The sequence below is a fragment of the Gopherus evgoodei genome, chromosome 9, assembly GCF_007399415.2.
Source record: "Gopherus evgoodei ecotype Sinaloan lineage chromosome 9, rGopEvg1_v1.p, whole genome shotgun sequence".
NCBI lineage: Eukaryota > Metazoa > Chordata > Testudines > Testudinidae > Gopherus > Gopherus evgoodei.
Window position 1 is genome coordinate 53,554,744 of NC_044330.1, and position 18,420 is coordinate 53,573,163.

At 44.5% G+C, this 18,420-nt stretch overlaps 2 protein-coding genes across 5 annotated transcripts in view; both read right to left on the reverse strand.

Moving 5' to 3' along the window:
• Window positions 1–8,359, reverse strand: part of DZIP1L (DAZ interacting zinc finger protein 1 like) — a 41,556-nt gene extending 33,197 nt beyond the window's left edge. For 3 of the 4 annotated variants that reach the window (XR_004002081.1, XM_030576195.1, XM_030576194.1), the window contains exon 1: window positions 1,543–1,629. Coding sequence is in view for 2 of the 4 variants with exons in the window: in XM_030576195.1 (XP_030432055.1) it covers window positions 1,543–1,545 (3 nt within the window). In the remaining 2 variants the exon portion in view is untranslated. Of the gene's footprint in view, window positions 1–1,542; window positions 1,630–8,111 lie in introns of those variants that run through there. The other variant, XM_030576196.1, reaches the window with a different exon arrangement.
• A 2,728-nt stretch (window positions 8,360–11,087) lies between these two features.
• LOC115657822 (alpha-1,4-N-acetylglucosaminyltransferase-like) lies at window positions 11,088–13,233 on the reverse strand. The gene is made up of 2 exons (XM_030576100.1): window positions 12,823–13,233; window positions 11,088–11,699 (listed from the first exon to the last, which is right to left on the reverse strand). The coding sequence occupies exons 1-2, from the start codon at window positions 13,231–13,233 to the stop codon at window positions 11,088–11,090; spliced, it is 1,023 nt and encodes a 340-aa protein (XP_030431960.1).
• Between the last annotated feature and the right edge of the window lie 5,187 nt (window positions 13,234–18,420).

Consider the following 18,420-nt stretch of genomic DNA (forward strand, 5'->3'; position numbering starts at 1 on the left):
TATTGTGTGCATACACAATGCTACCTTTCATCTGCATACTTTCAAATCTCTGTGATCCTAGGGCTGGCCACAAAATTTTGTCAAAACATTTTTCAGAACAAAAAAATGGCTTTCTGAATTTTTGCAAGAAAATTTCTGGTTTTGTTGGAATATTTTGGATTTTTGTTCCAAAAAAATCCCAACTATCTCCTTCAATGGTTCTTTTTTTTTTTTAAATGCAAAACCAAATTATTTTGAGGAAAATTTTCTTCAATTTTTTGTGGTAATTAAAATACATTTTTACCAACTCTGTATAGAACTCACTCACGAAAGCTCATGCTCCAATACGTCTGTTAGTCTATAAGGTGCCACAGGACTCTTTGCTGCTTTTACATACCCATGGTTTTTGCATATACATGTATGCCTATACAAAGTCAGTGCAAACTGCTGTGCTCAACCCTTTGAAAATCAGATAACTTATTTAGGTGCCTAAATGTGTATTGAGGAGCCAATTTCAGAAAAGCACTTTTTAATATAGGAGCCTTAGTACTCACAACTTTACGCATACACATACCTACATTTTACAAATACATATCTAATGATCATACAAACATCTCTGTACAGCACACCTGTACTTAAAGCCTGCATACACACCTAAAACATATGCATGCATCCACAGTGTATGAATCCCAATAACACATGGCTATAGCTACACTGTATACATACACACGTACACATGCATAGCGACGCACATATCCATATAAAGAATAGCTCGTATAAATAGAACAGACTATTAGAAAATGATTCTCTGTGAAGAAATGTTATCGGTAGATTTTGTTAAATTCTTCAGGGAAATACATGTCAGCTACTGATATATTGAAGATGGAGCAATCACTAGATATGTGGAAAATCAACAGATGGTAACTATGCTGAAGATACTTTTCAGCTTTTAATTCTTCAAAGTGGAAACTTTAAAAAGAAACTCATCCTTTTTGAGTTACAACTCTTTAAATGTTCTGTCTCGCTCTCACACACATATAAACAACACACACACAGAGTTCTTCATGGTAGCAGCCAGTTCTGACTGCTTTCAAATGTCACACGTTAAACAGATGCATTGACTGTATTTAAATATTGCAAAAAATTTTTGTTTGTGCCATCCACAGGCCAAAAACACTTTTTTGTGTTACCTAGCTCTGATTTAAATCTAAGTTATTCCATGACACAGTGTTTGGTCATTTTGTGTCCTAAAATACAGACATACATATTAGAGCAGTTAGATAACCAGGCTTAAAAGATATTTTAAAAATCTGTAAACCTCTCAATATAGTTTCAAGGAATCTTTCTCATTAGCCTTGGGAGCTGGAAATTCTGTTAGGGGTTAATATCCACAAACTGTAAAATGTAAGAATAATTTAACCATTAAAATCAGGACATCTGTTACAGGATTCTAAAATTCTGCTCTCTGTGTTTACAATCATCCTGAATGGGATGGGATACCTGCTGTTCTATTCCTACAGAGAAGTTATTTAGAAAAACTGCCATTTATAAAATGTTACATACCATATTTTCAGATCAACTCTGAACACCAAGAAGACTGACCACAGAGAGTTGTGTAGAGCAACAGTGTGTTACTAGGTGTGTCACGAGCAATAGTAACAAGATGCCTAAGGGTGGCCTGTTGTAGACTTATACCGCAGCCAGCCTGAGATCTCCAGGTGGTTAAAATAAACATGTGACAATTTCATTGTCTGAAATTGTTTGAGGGTGCAGGGTGCGTGTGTCTGATGCAAGTAATTAACAGGGCCAGGAAACAGAGTGAGAGTTTATGCAGATCTGGGTACATTTCATGAATGCAGAGCTCTATCAGATTTTTCTGAGCTTCTGTCCAGGCTGAACTCCCAAAGGAAGATAAGGCAGCATTTGTTCACAGCCTCTAGCACACTTAAATAGAGACTCATGGGCCACATTCGCAGCTGGTGTACTCAACATAGGTTTATCAACTTCAAAGGTGAGGATTTATACCAGGGGAGGATCCATCCCGTGTGTTTCTCCTGAGTTGTGCCCAAGGGGGTAAAATGAAGTGACACAAGGCAACAAGGAGAGGGAGAGTCACAAACAGCCCAGCTGAGAGAACTCGGCCAGAGTTCTTCCCACCCAGAACCTCCTGAAGCATAATCTATCTATCTGGGGTGTGCATGTCCTGGGCTGGAGCCTGAGCCTGATCTCACCTATACCTATTTCACACAGGAGAAATCACATGGACTTCAATGGAGTTGCCCCTCATTTGCACTGGTGTCAGCGGGCAAGAATCGGGCTGACCGTGACTAATGCTGAGACACTTGTCCTGCATTCAAGGAACACAGGAAATGGTGAGCTTGGAAATCAGCTACCTGCGTGCATTTGTTACAGTTGTATCTCCCCAGTAGTTCTTCAAGGGGGAGGCAGTGTGCACCTGGGCAACATACTTCTGCCTACAATTGAATTTTTGGACCAAATAATGGGATAGGTTTGTTTCCTACTTCATAGCTTTTCTACAAGTGAATAAAAACCTTTTAAAAGCCCATCTTGCACAACCTGACTTCATCACTCATTGGGAAAGAAATGGCAAGTAGGGTTGCCTGGCATCTGGTTTTCGACCGGAATGCCCAGTCGAAAAGGAACCCTGGCCACTCTGGGTCAGCACTGTTACCTGGGCTGTTAAAAGTCCGGTGGGCGGGATCCCAGGGCTAAGGCTGGCTCCATGCCTGCCCTGGCTCTACTCTGCTCCCAGAAGCAGCCGGCATGTCTGCCTCCTAGGAGCAGGGGTAATCAGGGGGGCTCCGTGCACTGCCTCCGCCTCTGCCACTGACTCTGCAGTTCCCATTGTCTGGGAACAGTGGCCAAAGGGAGAAGCAGGGGTGGTGGGTGCAGGCAAGATGCACCACGCAGATCTGACTGTCTATGCCTCCACCGAAGGGCTGGACATGCCGGCTGCTTCCAGGAACTGTGTGGAGCCAGAGCAGGCAGGGAGTCTGCCTTAGTCCTGCTGCACTGCCAACCAGGAGCCGCTTGAGGTAAGCACTGCCCAGTCAGAGCCCGCACCCTGAATCCCCTGCCCCAGGTCAGAACCCCCTCCCCACACCCTAACTCCCTCCCAGACCCCATACCTCCACCTGCACCCCAGCTGCCTACCCCAGGTTGGAACCCCTTATGCACCCAAACTCCCTCCCATCCCAACCCCTTGCCCCAGCCCAAAGCCCCCTCCTGCACCTCAAACCCTTCATCCCCAGCCCACCTCAGAGCCCGCACCTCCATCTGAAGCCCTCATCCGCTCCTGCCCTCAATGCCCTGCCCCAGCCCAGTGAACGTGAGTGAGGGTGGGGGAGAGTGAACGACAGAGGGAGGAGGGCCTCAGAGAAAGGGCGGGGCAGTGTGGGACCTTGGGGAAGGGGCAGGGCAGGGCAAGGATGTTCAGTTTTGTGCAATTAGAAAGTTGGCAACCCTAATGGTAAGATTACCATGACTAATACCCAGATGCACCATATTTCTGGCCTGCAGAAGTAATGATTGCTATTTATTGATTAGGATTTGCACTGTGGTAGCATCAAGAGCAGTATTTCTCAAACTGGAGTCGCCGCTTGTGTAGGAAAAGCCCTTGCGGGTTGGGCTGGTTTGTTTACCTATCCTGTCCACAGGTCTGGCCAATTGCGGCCCCCACTGGCCGCGGTTCGCTGCTCCAGGCCAAAGTGAGCTGCTGGAAGTGATGGCCAGTAAATCCCTCGTCCTGCACCACTTCCAGCAGCTCCCATTGGCCTGGAGCAGCAAACCGCAACCAGCGGGAGCCGCGATCGGCCAGACCTGCAGATGGGGCAGGTAAACAAACCAGCCCGGCCCACCTGGGGTTTTCCCTACACAAGCGGCGGAACAAGTTTGAGAAACATTGATCTAGAGGCCCCAGTTGAGATCAGAACCGCAGTGTGCCAGGCACTGTGAAAAAAAACAGGCACAAACCCCAGTCCCGGCTCAAAACAGTTAATCACAAAATCAGATTAACCAGCCAACTGCTGTCAGTTTTCTGTGTCCTGCAGTGAAACATCTATTTCACTGTTGCTGTGACAAAACAAGGGGGGCCCTGAGAGCGGGACTGCCATGCAATGTGACATGCAATATGATCTGGGGACAGGAATGCTGAGCAGCACTCTGTGAAATAGAAACCTGCAGAGATCGCTTCTAGCCTTGGGTTATTGACTCCTGTTGTTATGGTTACCCAGGCAATGACAGTATCGAAAGTGCCCTGCACTGTTTACATATAGCAAAGGTAACCACACGGCTGCTGAAGAAATACAGAATTATAGAGAACACAATGCTCTATATATTACATATATTTATAGTATTTTAGACAGCGTGAAAGAAAGAGTGAGTATAGTCCTGCTGGTGAGGAGATGGGGGGGTAGGACAAGAGAGGTAGGGAAAAAGAAGGAGAAAAGACCTGGATGCTTATCTCTAACAGTCCAGAATATCTGTTTTGCCGTTTGCTTTTTAAAAAACCTGGGAAATTCCACACACAAACCCAACATGAAAAGAACATTACTGAGTTTTCAAAGGCAAGCACTCAAAAGCTAAGAACTGTCAGAATTGAAGTTGTTTTACAATCTTTATTTAGCTCTTCTTGAGCACTATGGCATTGTCTTTAATTACATAGTCATATGCTAATACAGACGCTGACAACATTAATTCTGGCATTTCCTGACTTTTGCGTGTTCAACTTTGCAACCTAAATAGTATTTTTAACATTAGTTTTTGTGTGTAATGTGTAACTAGATCTTGTGTATTGTGTGTAGTTGGTCAGTACAGTTATTTGAATCCCACCATGTCTTTGTTGTTTCTGTGTAGTATTTCTGTTGTGTAAAATGCAAAAGACACAATTTCTTTTTGCAATGAGGGAGCGGTGTTGATTTACATCGGCTGAGGATGTGAATCTATAAATTCAGTTTGCCTGTGTTCCAGGACCTCCCCTGCCACAACATGACTGGAGGGATCTGGTTGTCTTGCTCAGCACATATGGCTAAGGAGAATGTCTCCCCCAACTCTTCTGGAAGCCCACCCATCTCTGTAACACGGACAAAAAGAGGCATCGAGGGCTGAATCCAAATTCAGTAAATTTGGCTCCCCATCAAATTTTGTAGCCAGCAACACAGTCTGAACGTCTCCAGATTCCCTCAGCCCAGGGGCACTTCCTGTGTATTGTCAGAGCACTAATTAGAATCCACTAATGAGCTGCTCCATGACAATGGAGGCAGGCGCTGTTGTGCAACCTCATTAATATTAATAGTCTCCTTCTGCTCCAAGGGAATGGTGTTTAACCTGATTTTCATCATGAATTTGGTGCCTGGCAATACAACTCTAAGCATGCTATTGCTTACCGTTAAGTATGTGTCTGGGTGACAGTGAACTCTTTGCCTTTGCCATCGTTTTCTGCAGCCTCGTTGATACACAGCACTGCATGGAAGGGCTTTGGTGGGTGGCTCAAGCAAAACTTCAATACAACTTTGTTTTGTACCATCAAACTCTGTTTCCTATAGTGTCAGGCGGAGCCAAGGGAGCCCACTGATGGTCCAACACCCCAACCCCAGGTGAGAACTCTAAACGGCAGGAGGAACAAGGCACTGCAGGGCTGTCCTCACCCAAGGAGAGCCACCCTAGCTGCTGGGGCAGTTACTGAGGCCACTAGATCTGGGCCAGATCCTCAGCCGGTGTAAATCAACACAACTCCCTTGATTTCCAGGGCACTGTCGTGATTTACACCAGCTGAGGCTCTCTGCATGAAATCCTTCCCCAATGGACTACAATGGAGTCAGGACTTCACTATTTGTCCTCACCTGCGTCCAAGCATGTTAGATTGCTGTGCAACTCAGCACAGTGGTATTAACTCTCCATTGTGTAAATCTGAACCCCCCAAAAGCATTGATCATTTTGGCTTCCATAGCATTGAGTCAGGGTTAATGTTTTGAGTTCATCCTCAAATTTCAAGGACAAACCTGGTCATAGGTTAGTATAAAATGAGGCTAAGAAAAGGCCTCAACTTTTAGAAATTGAATAAGTAGCTTCCTTATGCACTTTGAGAAACCGCTCCCCACCTAGTCGTTGTGAAAGATGGAGTAGGTGATAAATTCATCCTCTCCAGTGTATTATTCTGAAAAGAGGCTACCTGTAAGTCTACAGCTAGGTTTGGAAGGATTAGATTTTTATCGGTAAATGTCGGCAAATGTTCATTTCACTGTACACATACAAACCAACAAAAATATTTCCATAGATAATAATCAAAATATACAGGGAGGCAAAGGAAGAAAAATGCTGCTTGAGAACTTCTTAGGCTCTGATTTAACAATATTTACGTTGTATATTGTGATATGAGGTTTGACAGTTTGTTTTAACGATTAGAAAACTATAGGAAGGTTATTGGAGGGGCTGAGGGCCTTCCCCCTCCTCTTACTTATTTGCATTACCAAAGCACCTAGGTGCCCACAGTGCTAGGTGTTTTACAAACCCACAAGGAAAAGGCAGGCCCTGCACTAGGGAATTTACAATACACAGAGTATTTAGTTAACACGTGTAAAGCACTTTGAACATGCAAAGGGTATAAGTAAATGTTAAGAATTATCAATTATTATCGAATCTTCCACCAGCATTGTTTCCTACCCCACCATTCCCATTCCCACCCACCATCCTTCCTCTGCTATCTCAGCATTCTAGGGACATCCTGGTTATTTTCCTGGCCCTATTTTTCCCTTCTGAAAGGCACTCGAGCTGCGGGGAAAACTAATGCACCCCATTCACACAGAGGAGACAGTAGCCTCTCCCTCCATCCCCACACCAAACCCACTTATTTGGAAATTTGTCCCTTGGAAAAAAGTTCCCAAATGCTGACAGTTGTATTCTCAATTCTCAACCCTTACTCTAGGCCTATCACCTGGCCAGTATTTGACCAGCCTGGCCATTTTTTAAAATGGATTTGCCAGTTGATAGAAAAATTATTTAATCTGCTGTTTTGTTTTGTTTTTACATGGGTCTAAAGATTTGCATTATTTTGACAATGCACTGGGATATATAAAAGTGTCTGTGTCCAGCTAGAGATGCTGCAGTGTTCCCACTTCCACGGTTGAAGTGATAACAGATCAAAATTGTTGAAAAGAGAGCAGCTGTCTGCCCACCAACACACAAGCCAACGGTGTGTGTGAGAGAGGGTTTGAGTCACAGGAGAGTGAGGAGACTTGTGATGTTATCAGTCTTATCTATATGTGTTCTCTCTCTCCAGATATTATAAATGGCTGTGGGGTGGGGGCTGTTGTAGAGTTATCTTGGGGGTTGCAGTTGCAGCAGGCTTGCTATAAGGGTGCTGGGTTTTTTGCATTTCAAAGGTGGTGACCCCACCTCATTCAGGAAAATCTCCCACTGGCTTCAGAACCAGATTGTGGACTTCAGGATTTGGGCCTTGGTTCAGAAACAATTTAGCAGACTAACAGCCCTCCCTAAGACCTGGAGTGAGTGACAGCAGTGTGCTGGGGTCGCCTCCTTTCTTGGGAGGGTCCTCTATTGCATTCCTGCTCCAGACTTCCCTTCCTGGGGAAGCCACTGGCACACACACAAAACTCTCTTTCTCCTGGATGGATGCAGCAGGAACACCCTCTAACTGCTGGAGCAAGGCAGGGATTCTGTGTGCAGATCTCAGGTCTCATGGGCTGGTTATAAAAAATCCCCCATCGTCTGCAAACTTAGCACACAGCCAACTGGAGGGGGAGGGGGATGTACCCGTGCTCCCTTCGCCTGCTAGAGACATGACACAGCAGCTAATACTTAACCAAGCGGAACCTCTGCAATATTTCCTTTTCCAGTTCATGAGAGCAAACAGAAGCTCTTTCCAACTGGACACAGTGTTTCTCAAGGATCAGTCCGTGCACAGCACCAGTCCCTGAGATCTCCCTGACACAGTTTAAGAAGGCAGCAAGCTGGTCCCTGGTATCAAAAAGGTTGAGAAACACTGGCCTAGAGTCCTTTTCCGAGCTAGATTTCTACATACAGTATTTATTACTCCATCGGGCAGGAGAGACTGCAAATCCCAGCCCTAGAACACAAGAAAAGCAAATCCTTACCTGTCCCCAGAGAGGAAGAGTTTGTAAAGAGTCTATAAAGGTCGGCTTGGAGCGATGAATGCAGAGGGTTAAAAAGTGGTTTCTAACACAGAAGGGCCATGCAAAGCTGGTGGAAAATAGGGAGCGTTTCCTGTCTGTAACACTACACCCCTCCCTGTATCTCCCACCGGGAAATTCAAAACCACCCAGGAAAAGCAGTTGTCAGTGCTGAGCTCAAGCAAAATCCCAGTTCCCTTGTCTCAGCACAAGAAGAAAAATACAGCTCAGCCTATGCGCTGATGAAAGCAGCCTGTGCCGCGCCCGTTCCCCCGAGAGGGCTTCTCCAGGGAAGAACAAATGCTAAAATGCTCCCCAAAGCCAAGCTGTTGCTCTGGCAACTGGAAACACTCGGTTTGACTCTCCTCTGGCATTTAGCCTATTGACACTGGTGTAGCTGTAGGGACTTTGGTGCAGTTACTCCTGATTGACTGTGGTGAGTGACAGGAGAATCTGGCCCCATGATTTAAGGGAACAGCGCTCAGGGTTCACTATGCATGTGCGTGTGTACACGTGTACATACTCCTGCTAGTAAATTCTACTGTAACTTGCTGCAGGACAGAAAAAGCTACAGATTGCAGTCTGCTTGTTAGCGGCTGTGTTTACAAAAGACACCATGGCAAACATTTGATAATGGGTTATTAAACTGCCATTCCCTGGGCTTTGGATTTCTAAAGAGCCTTTCTGGCAGAGCAGAAAGGGATTTGCTATTTAGACTTGTTCAAGGTCTGGGCTTGAAAGGATTGGAATTAACACTGGGAAAGAATCCAGTTTACACTTCTTTCTAAATAAATGTAACCGGCTAATAAAATGCCAGGAGACTAAAATTTGGGAAGACTTTCTTGCTGTTGTGGCTTGCAAATCATACCACACGGAAGACTAGGAGAGGGTGTGTTTTTAGGGGTAAACAGCATGGTGAATTACAAGGGGTGAGGGTGAAAGATCTTGTCATTCTTTTCCTAAGGTGCAGCTACACTGCAGCTGGAGGTGTAATTTCCAAGACAGGTGTAAGAATTAAGGGATGAGGACCCAGGTCTGCAGAGTCTGGGACATCACCACTCAGAGTCCATGCAAAGTCACAGCCAGGGAGCATGGTGAAGAGTAGGAGCTGCAGGAAGTGACCCAGAGTGACAGTGCCTTATGGCCGTTTGATTGGCCAGGAGCCGTATATAACCCTGGAGGGTGCCCCAGGTAGTTGACTCCCGACTGCATCCTGACACTATCTCTGGTCTCTGACCCTGGCTGACTTTGATCCCAAATCTTATTTATTGAACCTCGATCTAGCAATTCCGCTGACCACTGTCCCTGCCATGTGGATCCCAATCTGGCTGTCACTGCTTGGCCACACTGCCTGTGCCTTGGTCTCTTACATTATGTAATATACATGTGCTACCTCTGATTGAGCTAACATGCTAAAAATAGCAATGTAGCCACAGCCTGGCAGAGGCTAACTGCCTGAGGATGTACCAAGGGTCGTGTTTTCTCTGCCCCAATGCATATTTAATTATTCCTAAAAAGTGGACCAGGCTTCATCAAGAAAGACTTTCACATCAGAATACCCCATAGTTCAGAGGCTTGGTCAGTCCCCTGAGAGGTGGGAAGCCCAGGTTACAATTCCTTCCCCTTGCAGGCAAAGGGGGGAATTGAACTGGTGTCCTCTTCACTTGGTGTGAGTTCCCTAACCACTGGGATAAAGGTTATAAGGGAGGCTCCTTCCCCTGCCCATTTTGTTAGGTATACTCAGAGAAAAACCTACCAGACTGGGCCCTGCAGGCAGCACATGTGTCTAGAGGAAGAAACTTAAGTGCCAAGGGAACTTAAATCATGAGTTCAGCACCTACAGGGTTAGGCAATAGCTGAATGGGGGTTTTGTAGATTGTGGTAGTGCCTAAAACTGGGCTTTAGGTGCCTGGTTCCTTTTTGGATCTAGGCCTTCATCTCCAGGCCTTGCTTTTCCAGCTGTACAATGGGGAGAATAGCACTTCCCATCCTCACAAGTTGTTGGGAAATGAAATTCAATAATTTAAGTGAGCTGCCCAAATGCTGTAAGAATAGGGTCATAAGAAACAATGAATAAACACAACTCCCTTTTCTCTTCACTCCATCCCAGAAGCTTGAAAGAGGCTTGAGAAGGGAATACAAATTCAGCGCCATTGGAGTGGGTTAGATATTTTATTTACATGTGCATTTAAAATGTTACTGGCCAGAAGATAGAGTACATAACTGAAGCAAAAGAAAGGAAAAATAAACAATGCTCATGAACACTTGGAGTGGGGAAAATTTGGGCTACAATTGATTATCATTATATTCATTATTACTGAACATTGATATTACAGTAGCACAAGAGGCCTCAGCCAGTTTGGGGCTTCATTGCACAAAGTGCTGTACAAGCACACAGCAAATGACTGGGCAAAAATTTCTAAAAGCATCTAAGAGGCCAGATTGTTGAAGGCATTTAGGCCCCTAAAGATGCAGATAGATGCCTAATGGGATTTGCAAAAGCACTTATCTGCATCTGTAGGCACCAAATGCCTTCAACAATCTGACCCTTGGGTTCCTAGGTCCCACTGATTTTCAGTGGATCTTTGGCTCCCAAAGCCAACGTGACTTGAAAGTGGGACTCAGGCTCCTAGATCACTTAGCTGCTTTGGAAACTTTTACCCTAAAGGACAAAATATACTTACCATTGGTGATGACATGATATTTATCCCCCCTCCTTGCCCCCCGCACACACAGACACACATAGCTTCCTACACATTTCATTAGGTCCTGGGGAAACTTGGGAAAAGAGGTGGTTTTTGAGAGGTTCTCTCCTACAAAGTGGTTTGCAGATAGAAAATGGCTGAGAGTCACTGACTAAGAGGAGGTACACGTTGTGCAGTTTATTTTAGTCAAAGGACTATCAGGGCTGGAAAGAACAGCTCGTTCTGCTAGATCCAGTCATTCAGTCTTGTTTTGTTGCATATGACCACCGCCTTCTGTGCCTTGAATAAGGTCCTTATAAGTGGTGGGGCAGTATGTTTTGTACAGATTTTCCGCTAACGTGTTACTTCCTGCAACCACAGTCTTGTGTTCCTTGTTCATGAAGTTCCACAGGTGCAAAGCAAAGGAGTTGTTGAAGTCAGGGCGTCTCTTCCAAACTTTGTAGTACTGCCTCCATGCTGGGTAAGGGATGGGGTAGAAACGCTGAGGATGTAAGAAGGAAATGTTCTGACAGCTCTGATCCTCCACATTATGGAAATTGGTTAGGTTGCACAAGGCTCGCAGTCTCCTCGTCATCAAGATGGGTCCTTGGTTTCCCCAAATGCGTCCATTGTAGTTTCGAACAAAATCTTTCATGCAATCCCAAAGGAACCAGTGATGGTGAGGAAAGCCAAAAACCCCGCTGCTGGAGACCTTGGAAGCCTCAGCTGTTAGGAAGTTTGCCAGTGTAATAGGCCTGATGGAGATGACATCTGTGTCCATGTAGATCCCACCGTATTTCCAGATCAGAGCAAGTCTGCTGGCATCAGAGCTAACATGAACCCAATACTTTTCCTGGGCTGCATTTACCTGCAGAGTTGGAAAGGGATCACAGAGATGCAATGGACTCCACTTCGAAATTTCTAAACACCCGATCCCATTAGCTATATATTCTATAAAACTCTCAGCAGTGTCTAGCCTCACTTTAATCCCTTTAAAAATTAATGTCTGTTTTTCTTTTCTAGCTATGAAACTTTGCTGGAAAAAGGCAAAAGCAGATGTAGGTTTTGTTTAATGTGATTCTACAAGTGTTTCCAAGGTGCAGTAAATGCCAAGGAAACATGCAATATTTATGAAATAACGAGAATATGAATCATTAACTGTAATTTCCACAAAAACAACCCTGCCTCATCTCAATTTACACACTCACTGTCTGATTCAAAGCCCGTGAGATTCAATTGAAAGAGTCCCATTGACTTCAGTGGGTTTTGGAATAGGCCCCTCCTGGCAATCTCTAAAGAGGATAAAAAGAGAGAGAGAAATTCAGGCCTTGGGTTATGCTGGTGCACGGAGGGCTGGAGTACCAGTACAGCAGCCAGCTCCCTATTTATTCTCCAGATTCTCCACTTTCATTTAAAAATAAATAAAATAAAGAAGTCCTTAGCTGTAATGGTTTTCAGGCAGGACTCAAAGGACTCGGAACAAGAACTCAAAGGGGCACGAACTCCCTGAACAACAGTTCTGTGAGGCATGGGTGGAGCTTGGAAGAGCGTCACTGCCTTTTTCCCCCAAAACTGACCTCTGAATGACCCTCTTGCTTCTAGAGCTTGTCCACAGACATTTTTATTGCTGTTTCTGATGCCTTTAAGAAGCACTAAAATCATTTCTGCAAACAGTAAAAGCTCACTTCAAATTCACGCTGACTGAAATTTTTCAAATACATTTATCATCAATACATTGCCTTTTTTGAAAAGATGGTGATTAACCATATTTTATCAAAATGGTTAATCAAAATCATTATTGAAATGTTCCATTTACCATAACTCCTGTCATCAGGAAATGGTAAATGTCCATAACAATTTCAATAAATATTTTGACTAATGCCTGGCAAATTGTCATAAACAAGGGGTCCATATTGGGTGCAACAAAATGACAACAGCTTCATTTTCCACCACCTCTACTTTAAATCTTGTTCAAAAACATTTCCTCTCACCTTATGATACCATGGGAGTAGAGGTGTCTCCTGGAACAAAGTTTCCATCTGTAAAGGAAAAATGAAGACATTCTTCATAGCAGATAAAAGTGAGAAGGCTGCGGAAGTGGAATTTGAATCCCGCCGTGTGCTATTGTTCAGGCCTTTCATGAAGAAAACAACAGGTCTGTCATGGTAGATCCTGGCAGCAGATTCCACAGAACATGAAACCAGTGGAGGAGGCTCAAGGCGATCTGTGATCTCCACAAAGATGATGCTTCTGCTCTGGCTCATAACATCCTCTTGCGTCAGGAATTGCTTAGTAATAGGCATGCAAGAGAAGATGCAGCCAGACTGCAGGGAGAGTTTATAGAAAATGGCTGAGACAAAGACAAAAAGGAACCAGAGCACTATTTGGAACTCCTTCAACATTCTTGCTTTTCCTTGGATATCTGTCTCTTAATAAAAAAAACAAACAAAGTCAATGTCAGTGGTTCATTGTTCATTGCTGGGAGAAAAATGTTTCAGGACAGGATTTCTAAAATTATTACTACCTTGGATTATTTCTTATGTGATTGACAGCATATTACAAAACTGAGGCATCAAGTGTTAAACCAATCACATACCTGAGCTGGCATCAGCCTCTTTGACTCAGGCTGCAGTTTATGAAAATGACTTGTCAACTGTCTATGGGTTGGAGCCCTGAAGTTTGCAGTCCTCAAACCAGAGATGTTCTTACTGAACTTAATGGAATTCAGTGGCAACGAGAAGGGCCCTAGATCATAACAGGAAGGAGAAACTGCCTGGACTATAGTTGAGCAGTGTACTGCACACAAGCAAAGGACCCTCCTGAGCTAAGGTAGTGGGTGTTTGAAGAAGACCCAGTTAAAGGCCCCGATGAACAACCTTCTCTCTTTTCTTGGGAGCTCCATATAAGAGAGCAGAAGAGTCAGTCACTCACACCTTTCAGATCATATGAAATCCCAAAGGAAGTGGGTAGTGTATTTTTGCATGTATATTCTCACTGCAGGTCAATAGTAATATTAGAAGAAACCCAGTCTACCTGGCTGTGCAGTGTCTGTGGAACCCAGGATTACTATCCATTCACCTTCTATTTTATTTTGGCTGCGTAAAGTGAAAAATAAATGCATAGGCCAAATTCAGCATTCCTGCACAATCCCAGTAGATCAGAAGTTGCTGCATGAGAGGCAGGTAAAGTTAGGAGATACACCCACGTTTATCTGGTAACTTGTTTTATTAACTAATTAAACAGATCAGAATATAGACAAAGTACCATGTACTGCGCACCAATTATCAGACACAGATGAACTGGGGAAGAGTCAACATGGCTTTTTGTAAAGGGAAATCATGCCTCACTGATCTATTAGAATTCTTTGAGGGGGTCAACAAGTATGTGGACAAGGATGATCCAGTTGATATTGCGTACTTGGGCTTTCAGAAAGCCTGTGACAAGGTCCCTCACCAAAAGCTCTTAAATAAAGTGAGCAACTGTGGGATAAGAGGGAAGGTCTTCTCATGGAACAGTACTTTGTTAAAAGATAGGAAACAAAGGGTAGGAATAAATGGTCAGTTTTCACAGCAGAGAAAAGTAAATATCAGGGACCTGGTGAAGAATCAGTAGTGATATTGGTGTTGTTCAACATATTCATAAGTGATCTGGAAAAGGAGGTAAATAATGAGATAGCAAAGTTTGCAAGTGATACAAAATTAATCAAGATAGTTAAGTCCAAACCTGACTGCGAAATGTTACAAAGGAATCTCACAAAATTGGGTGACTGGGCAAGAAAACGGCAGATGAAATTCAGTGTTGATAAATGCAAAGTAATGCACATTGGCAGACATAATCCTAACTATACATACAATATGTTGGGGTCTAAATTAGCTGTTACCACTCAAAAAAGATCTTGGAATCATTGTAGATAGTCCCCTAAACATCTGCTCAATTTGAAGCAGCAGTCAAAAAAACAAACAGAATGCTACGAAGCATTAGGAAAAGGATAGATAAGACATCAGATATCATAGTGCCACTATATAAATCCATGATATGTCCACACCTTGAATACTGCAGGCAGTTCTGTTTGCCCCATCTCAAAAAAAAGATATTTTAGAATTGCAAAAAATACAGAGAAGGGCAACAAAAATAATTAGGGGTATGGAACAGCTGCAATATGAGGAGAGATTACAAAGACCAGGACTGCTCAGCTTAGAAATGAGACAACAAATAGGGAATAAAGTAAAGTGGTATCTAATCATGAACATGGGGAGAAAGTGCATAGAGGAATGTTATTTAATCCTCCACATAATATAAGAATCAGGGATCACCCAGTGAAATGAATACAGTAGACAACAGGTTTAAAACAAACAAAAGGGAGTACTTTTTCCTACAACACACAGTCAACCTGTGAAACTTGTTGCCAGGGGATGTTGTAAAGGCCAAAAATATAACTGGTTTAAAAAAAGAATTAGATAAGTTCAGAGAGGATAGGTCCATCACTGGCTATTGGCCAGGATGGTCAAGAATGCAACCCCATGATCAGAGGTTTAGGGACACACAGACTGCCAAAAGCTGAGCTGGCATAACAGGGATGGATCACTCAAAATTATCTTGTTCTGTTCATTCCTTTTGAAGCATCTGGCACTGACCAAGGTGGGTGTCACAGGGAGCGCCACTCACCTCTTGTCTGGCACCTCCTGCTGATCACTCTGGGGATTAGTGCTTGAGGTCAGTGCCCCTTTCCACAGTTTGCACACTGTTACACCATCTCTCTCTCTCTGGTCTGCAGCCCCTCTCTCCTTCCAGGAACCACAGTGTCCTCTTCGTGACATGGCCTCCAGCCAGGTCACTCAGCATTCCCCCACTTCCAGGGTACAGTCCTTCAAATCTCTGTCACTTTCACAGTGACTCAGGCAGTCTTCCTTCCCGGTGCCACATGGCAGGTAGGGGAACCCGGGTAGGTTCCAGTCTAGGGACCCTCAACCCATCAGCTCTGGGCTTTCCTTTCCCAGCCCTCACTGCTCCTTCCCTGGACTGCGTCCTACAACTCCTGGTTCCCCTCCTTTCTCTGGGTAGATCAGCTCCAGCCACTCCTCCCTTTTCCCAAGGCGTGACTTCCCTTTCCTAGCAGCAGCCCCTCTGTTGCCAGCTTCTTGGCTTTATGGGCCCCGCCTGTTCCTGCCCAGGTGAACCTGCTTGCAGTCAGTTCCCTGCTCCATGGCTCTTAGTCTTCCTCCAGGTGCAGGCTGTGGAGTTAATACCCCCCTCCAGTCTGTGTGGGGTGGACACCCCATCACATACTCTCCCACTCTAGATTGCTACCCATAGGAGGGAAGGGAGCAAGTATCATCTCCCCTGCTTCTTACATAGTAAGCACACAGACTGTCCCTCTCCTGCTTTATATCACCCTTCATGAGAAACACCCCCCATGTCATCTCTTAATTTCTTCCACTAGGTTTCCAGTTGATGCACAGCCACCTGAAAGGCCTGCTCTGTAGCTACCAGCCTCCCCTGCAGCTGCTTCATCTTCTCCAGTGAGTCCCTCAGCACCCTCTCTCCCAGAGTCTGAGTCCCCACAGTCTTGTGGTTCATCCTGGTGCTAATTCCTACGTGCTTCAGCTTCCTCCCTGGGGGTCTCTCTCCTCCCCCCAGTCTTAGCTGCCTCTCCACTTTTCTCATATCTATAGATTCATTATGGGCCTTGTGATAGTGCTGCCCGTGGGAGCCAGCTGAGGTCACTCAATCAGGGTAAACTGCAAACAAAAGGGGGCAGACAAACTCCAAATGCTGGTGGTTATTTTAATACTTAGATTTACCAAGCCAGCACAAAACAGCTTCTATAGTACCTCACTGGTCACTTAGAAGTCCAAACCATGAAGTTCCCTTAAAGTACTCAGCCTTAGACCTCCGTCCAGACATAGCTGTCATATATGATGATGATTACTGAAAATCTTACTTCATCATACAAAAGAAAAGGTTCTTCCAATCCCAGAGGATCAGCCACATACCCAGGTCCAATTATAACTTAGATCTTACCAAAAATACACGCTATAGTCAATTTTCATTAACTACGCTAACATTTATTAAAAAAGAAAAGAGAGCAAATGTTGGTTAAAAGATCAATTTACATACAGACTTGAATTCAATTCTTGAGGTTCAGATACATAGGGTTTGGCTACACTTGCAGCTGTACAGCACTGGGAGTTACAGCTGTCTTCGTACAGCTGTGTAGGGAAAGTGCTACAGTGTGGCCACACTGACAGCTACCAGTGCTGCAGTGTGTCCACATTTGCAGCATTTGCAGTGGTGTTGGGAGTGGTGCATTGTGGGCAGCTATCCCAGTGTTCAAGTGGCTGCAACGTGCTTTTCAAAAGAGGGGGGTGGGGTGGAGTGGAGTGTGACAGGGAGCGTGGGAGAGATAGAGAGAGTGGAGTTTTGGAGCTAACACTGTGTCAGCTCCCTGCCTTGCAAGTTCCGACCCCTTCCCCCACCCCTCTTTCATTCACTAAATGCAAATAGCCTTCTTTGTTTTTTTCCTCACAGACCAGATAAGCAGTTGCTCCAAAACAGACCCCTCCCACCCCCCACCGTCGTGCTGCATCTCTCCTCAAGCAAACACTAGCTGTGGACATTCCAAAGGGGTCCCCCTGCCTCTGCTCATTCACTGCAAACAGTAGCTGTGTTTGTTTTTTAGATAAACAGCTCTGGAAGCCCCGAGTTCACAACAAAACAAAGAGTGTTATCTTTACTTAAAAGCATTATGGGAATGTTCCGGAGGTCAGTTACAGTGTAGTAAGATTAATCACTGTTTACACTGGCACCCCAGCGCTGCAACAGCAGAGCTGTTCTCTTTATTCCTCTCGTCGAGGTGGAGTACATGCAGCGCTGTAGCCAGGGAGATACAGCACTGTATGTGCCTTGCCAGTGTGGACGGAGAGTAAGTCACCGTGCTGTAAAGCCACCACCAGTGCCGTAACTCTCAAGTGTAGCCAAGCCCATAGTAGAGATGAGTTTGTAGTTGCCAAAAGTTCTTTTAGAAATAGTCCACAGGTTACAGTCCAATTTCCATATTCAGGGTGACTCCAGTTAATGACTGGGGATTTCAATCCTTGTAGCTTAAGGTTTCCCCCTCTTGAAACCCAAAGCAGACCTGAGATGAAATAGGATCGTGTCCCAGGTTCTTATACATTTCCAGCAGCCTTTCGGCCTGAGAAAACAATAGGCTGAACTCCTTCTCCCAAACATCATGGCAATTAGCACAGGGTAATTTATTCATTAAACAGTTCCGATACAGGTTACCACAACTTTCAAAGAGACACATAGACAATAATATTATTTCACTCAAATATCATCATAAATGTTAAGATTCCTTTTTGATCTTTGAATTAAAACTATAGCAATAGACAAGACTTGTTTGCTTACATCACAAGACCTGAGGAAACATCTACCCTTGAGATCTCTAACAATGCAGACTATATTTCAAAGCTCTGTTCATTTACATATCTTCCTAACCAGTTCTTAAGGTTCACACATGGGTCAGGTCAGTCAGTGAGTTAATTAACTTTTTCTGGCCCTGTCACCTTTCAATGAGATATTATATTATA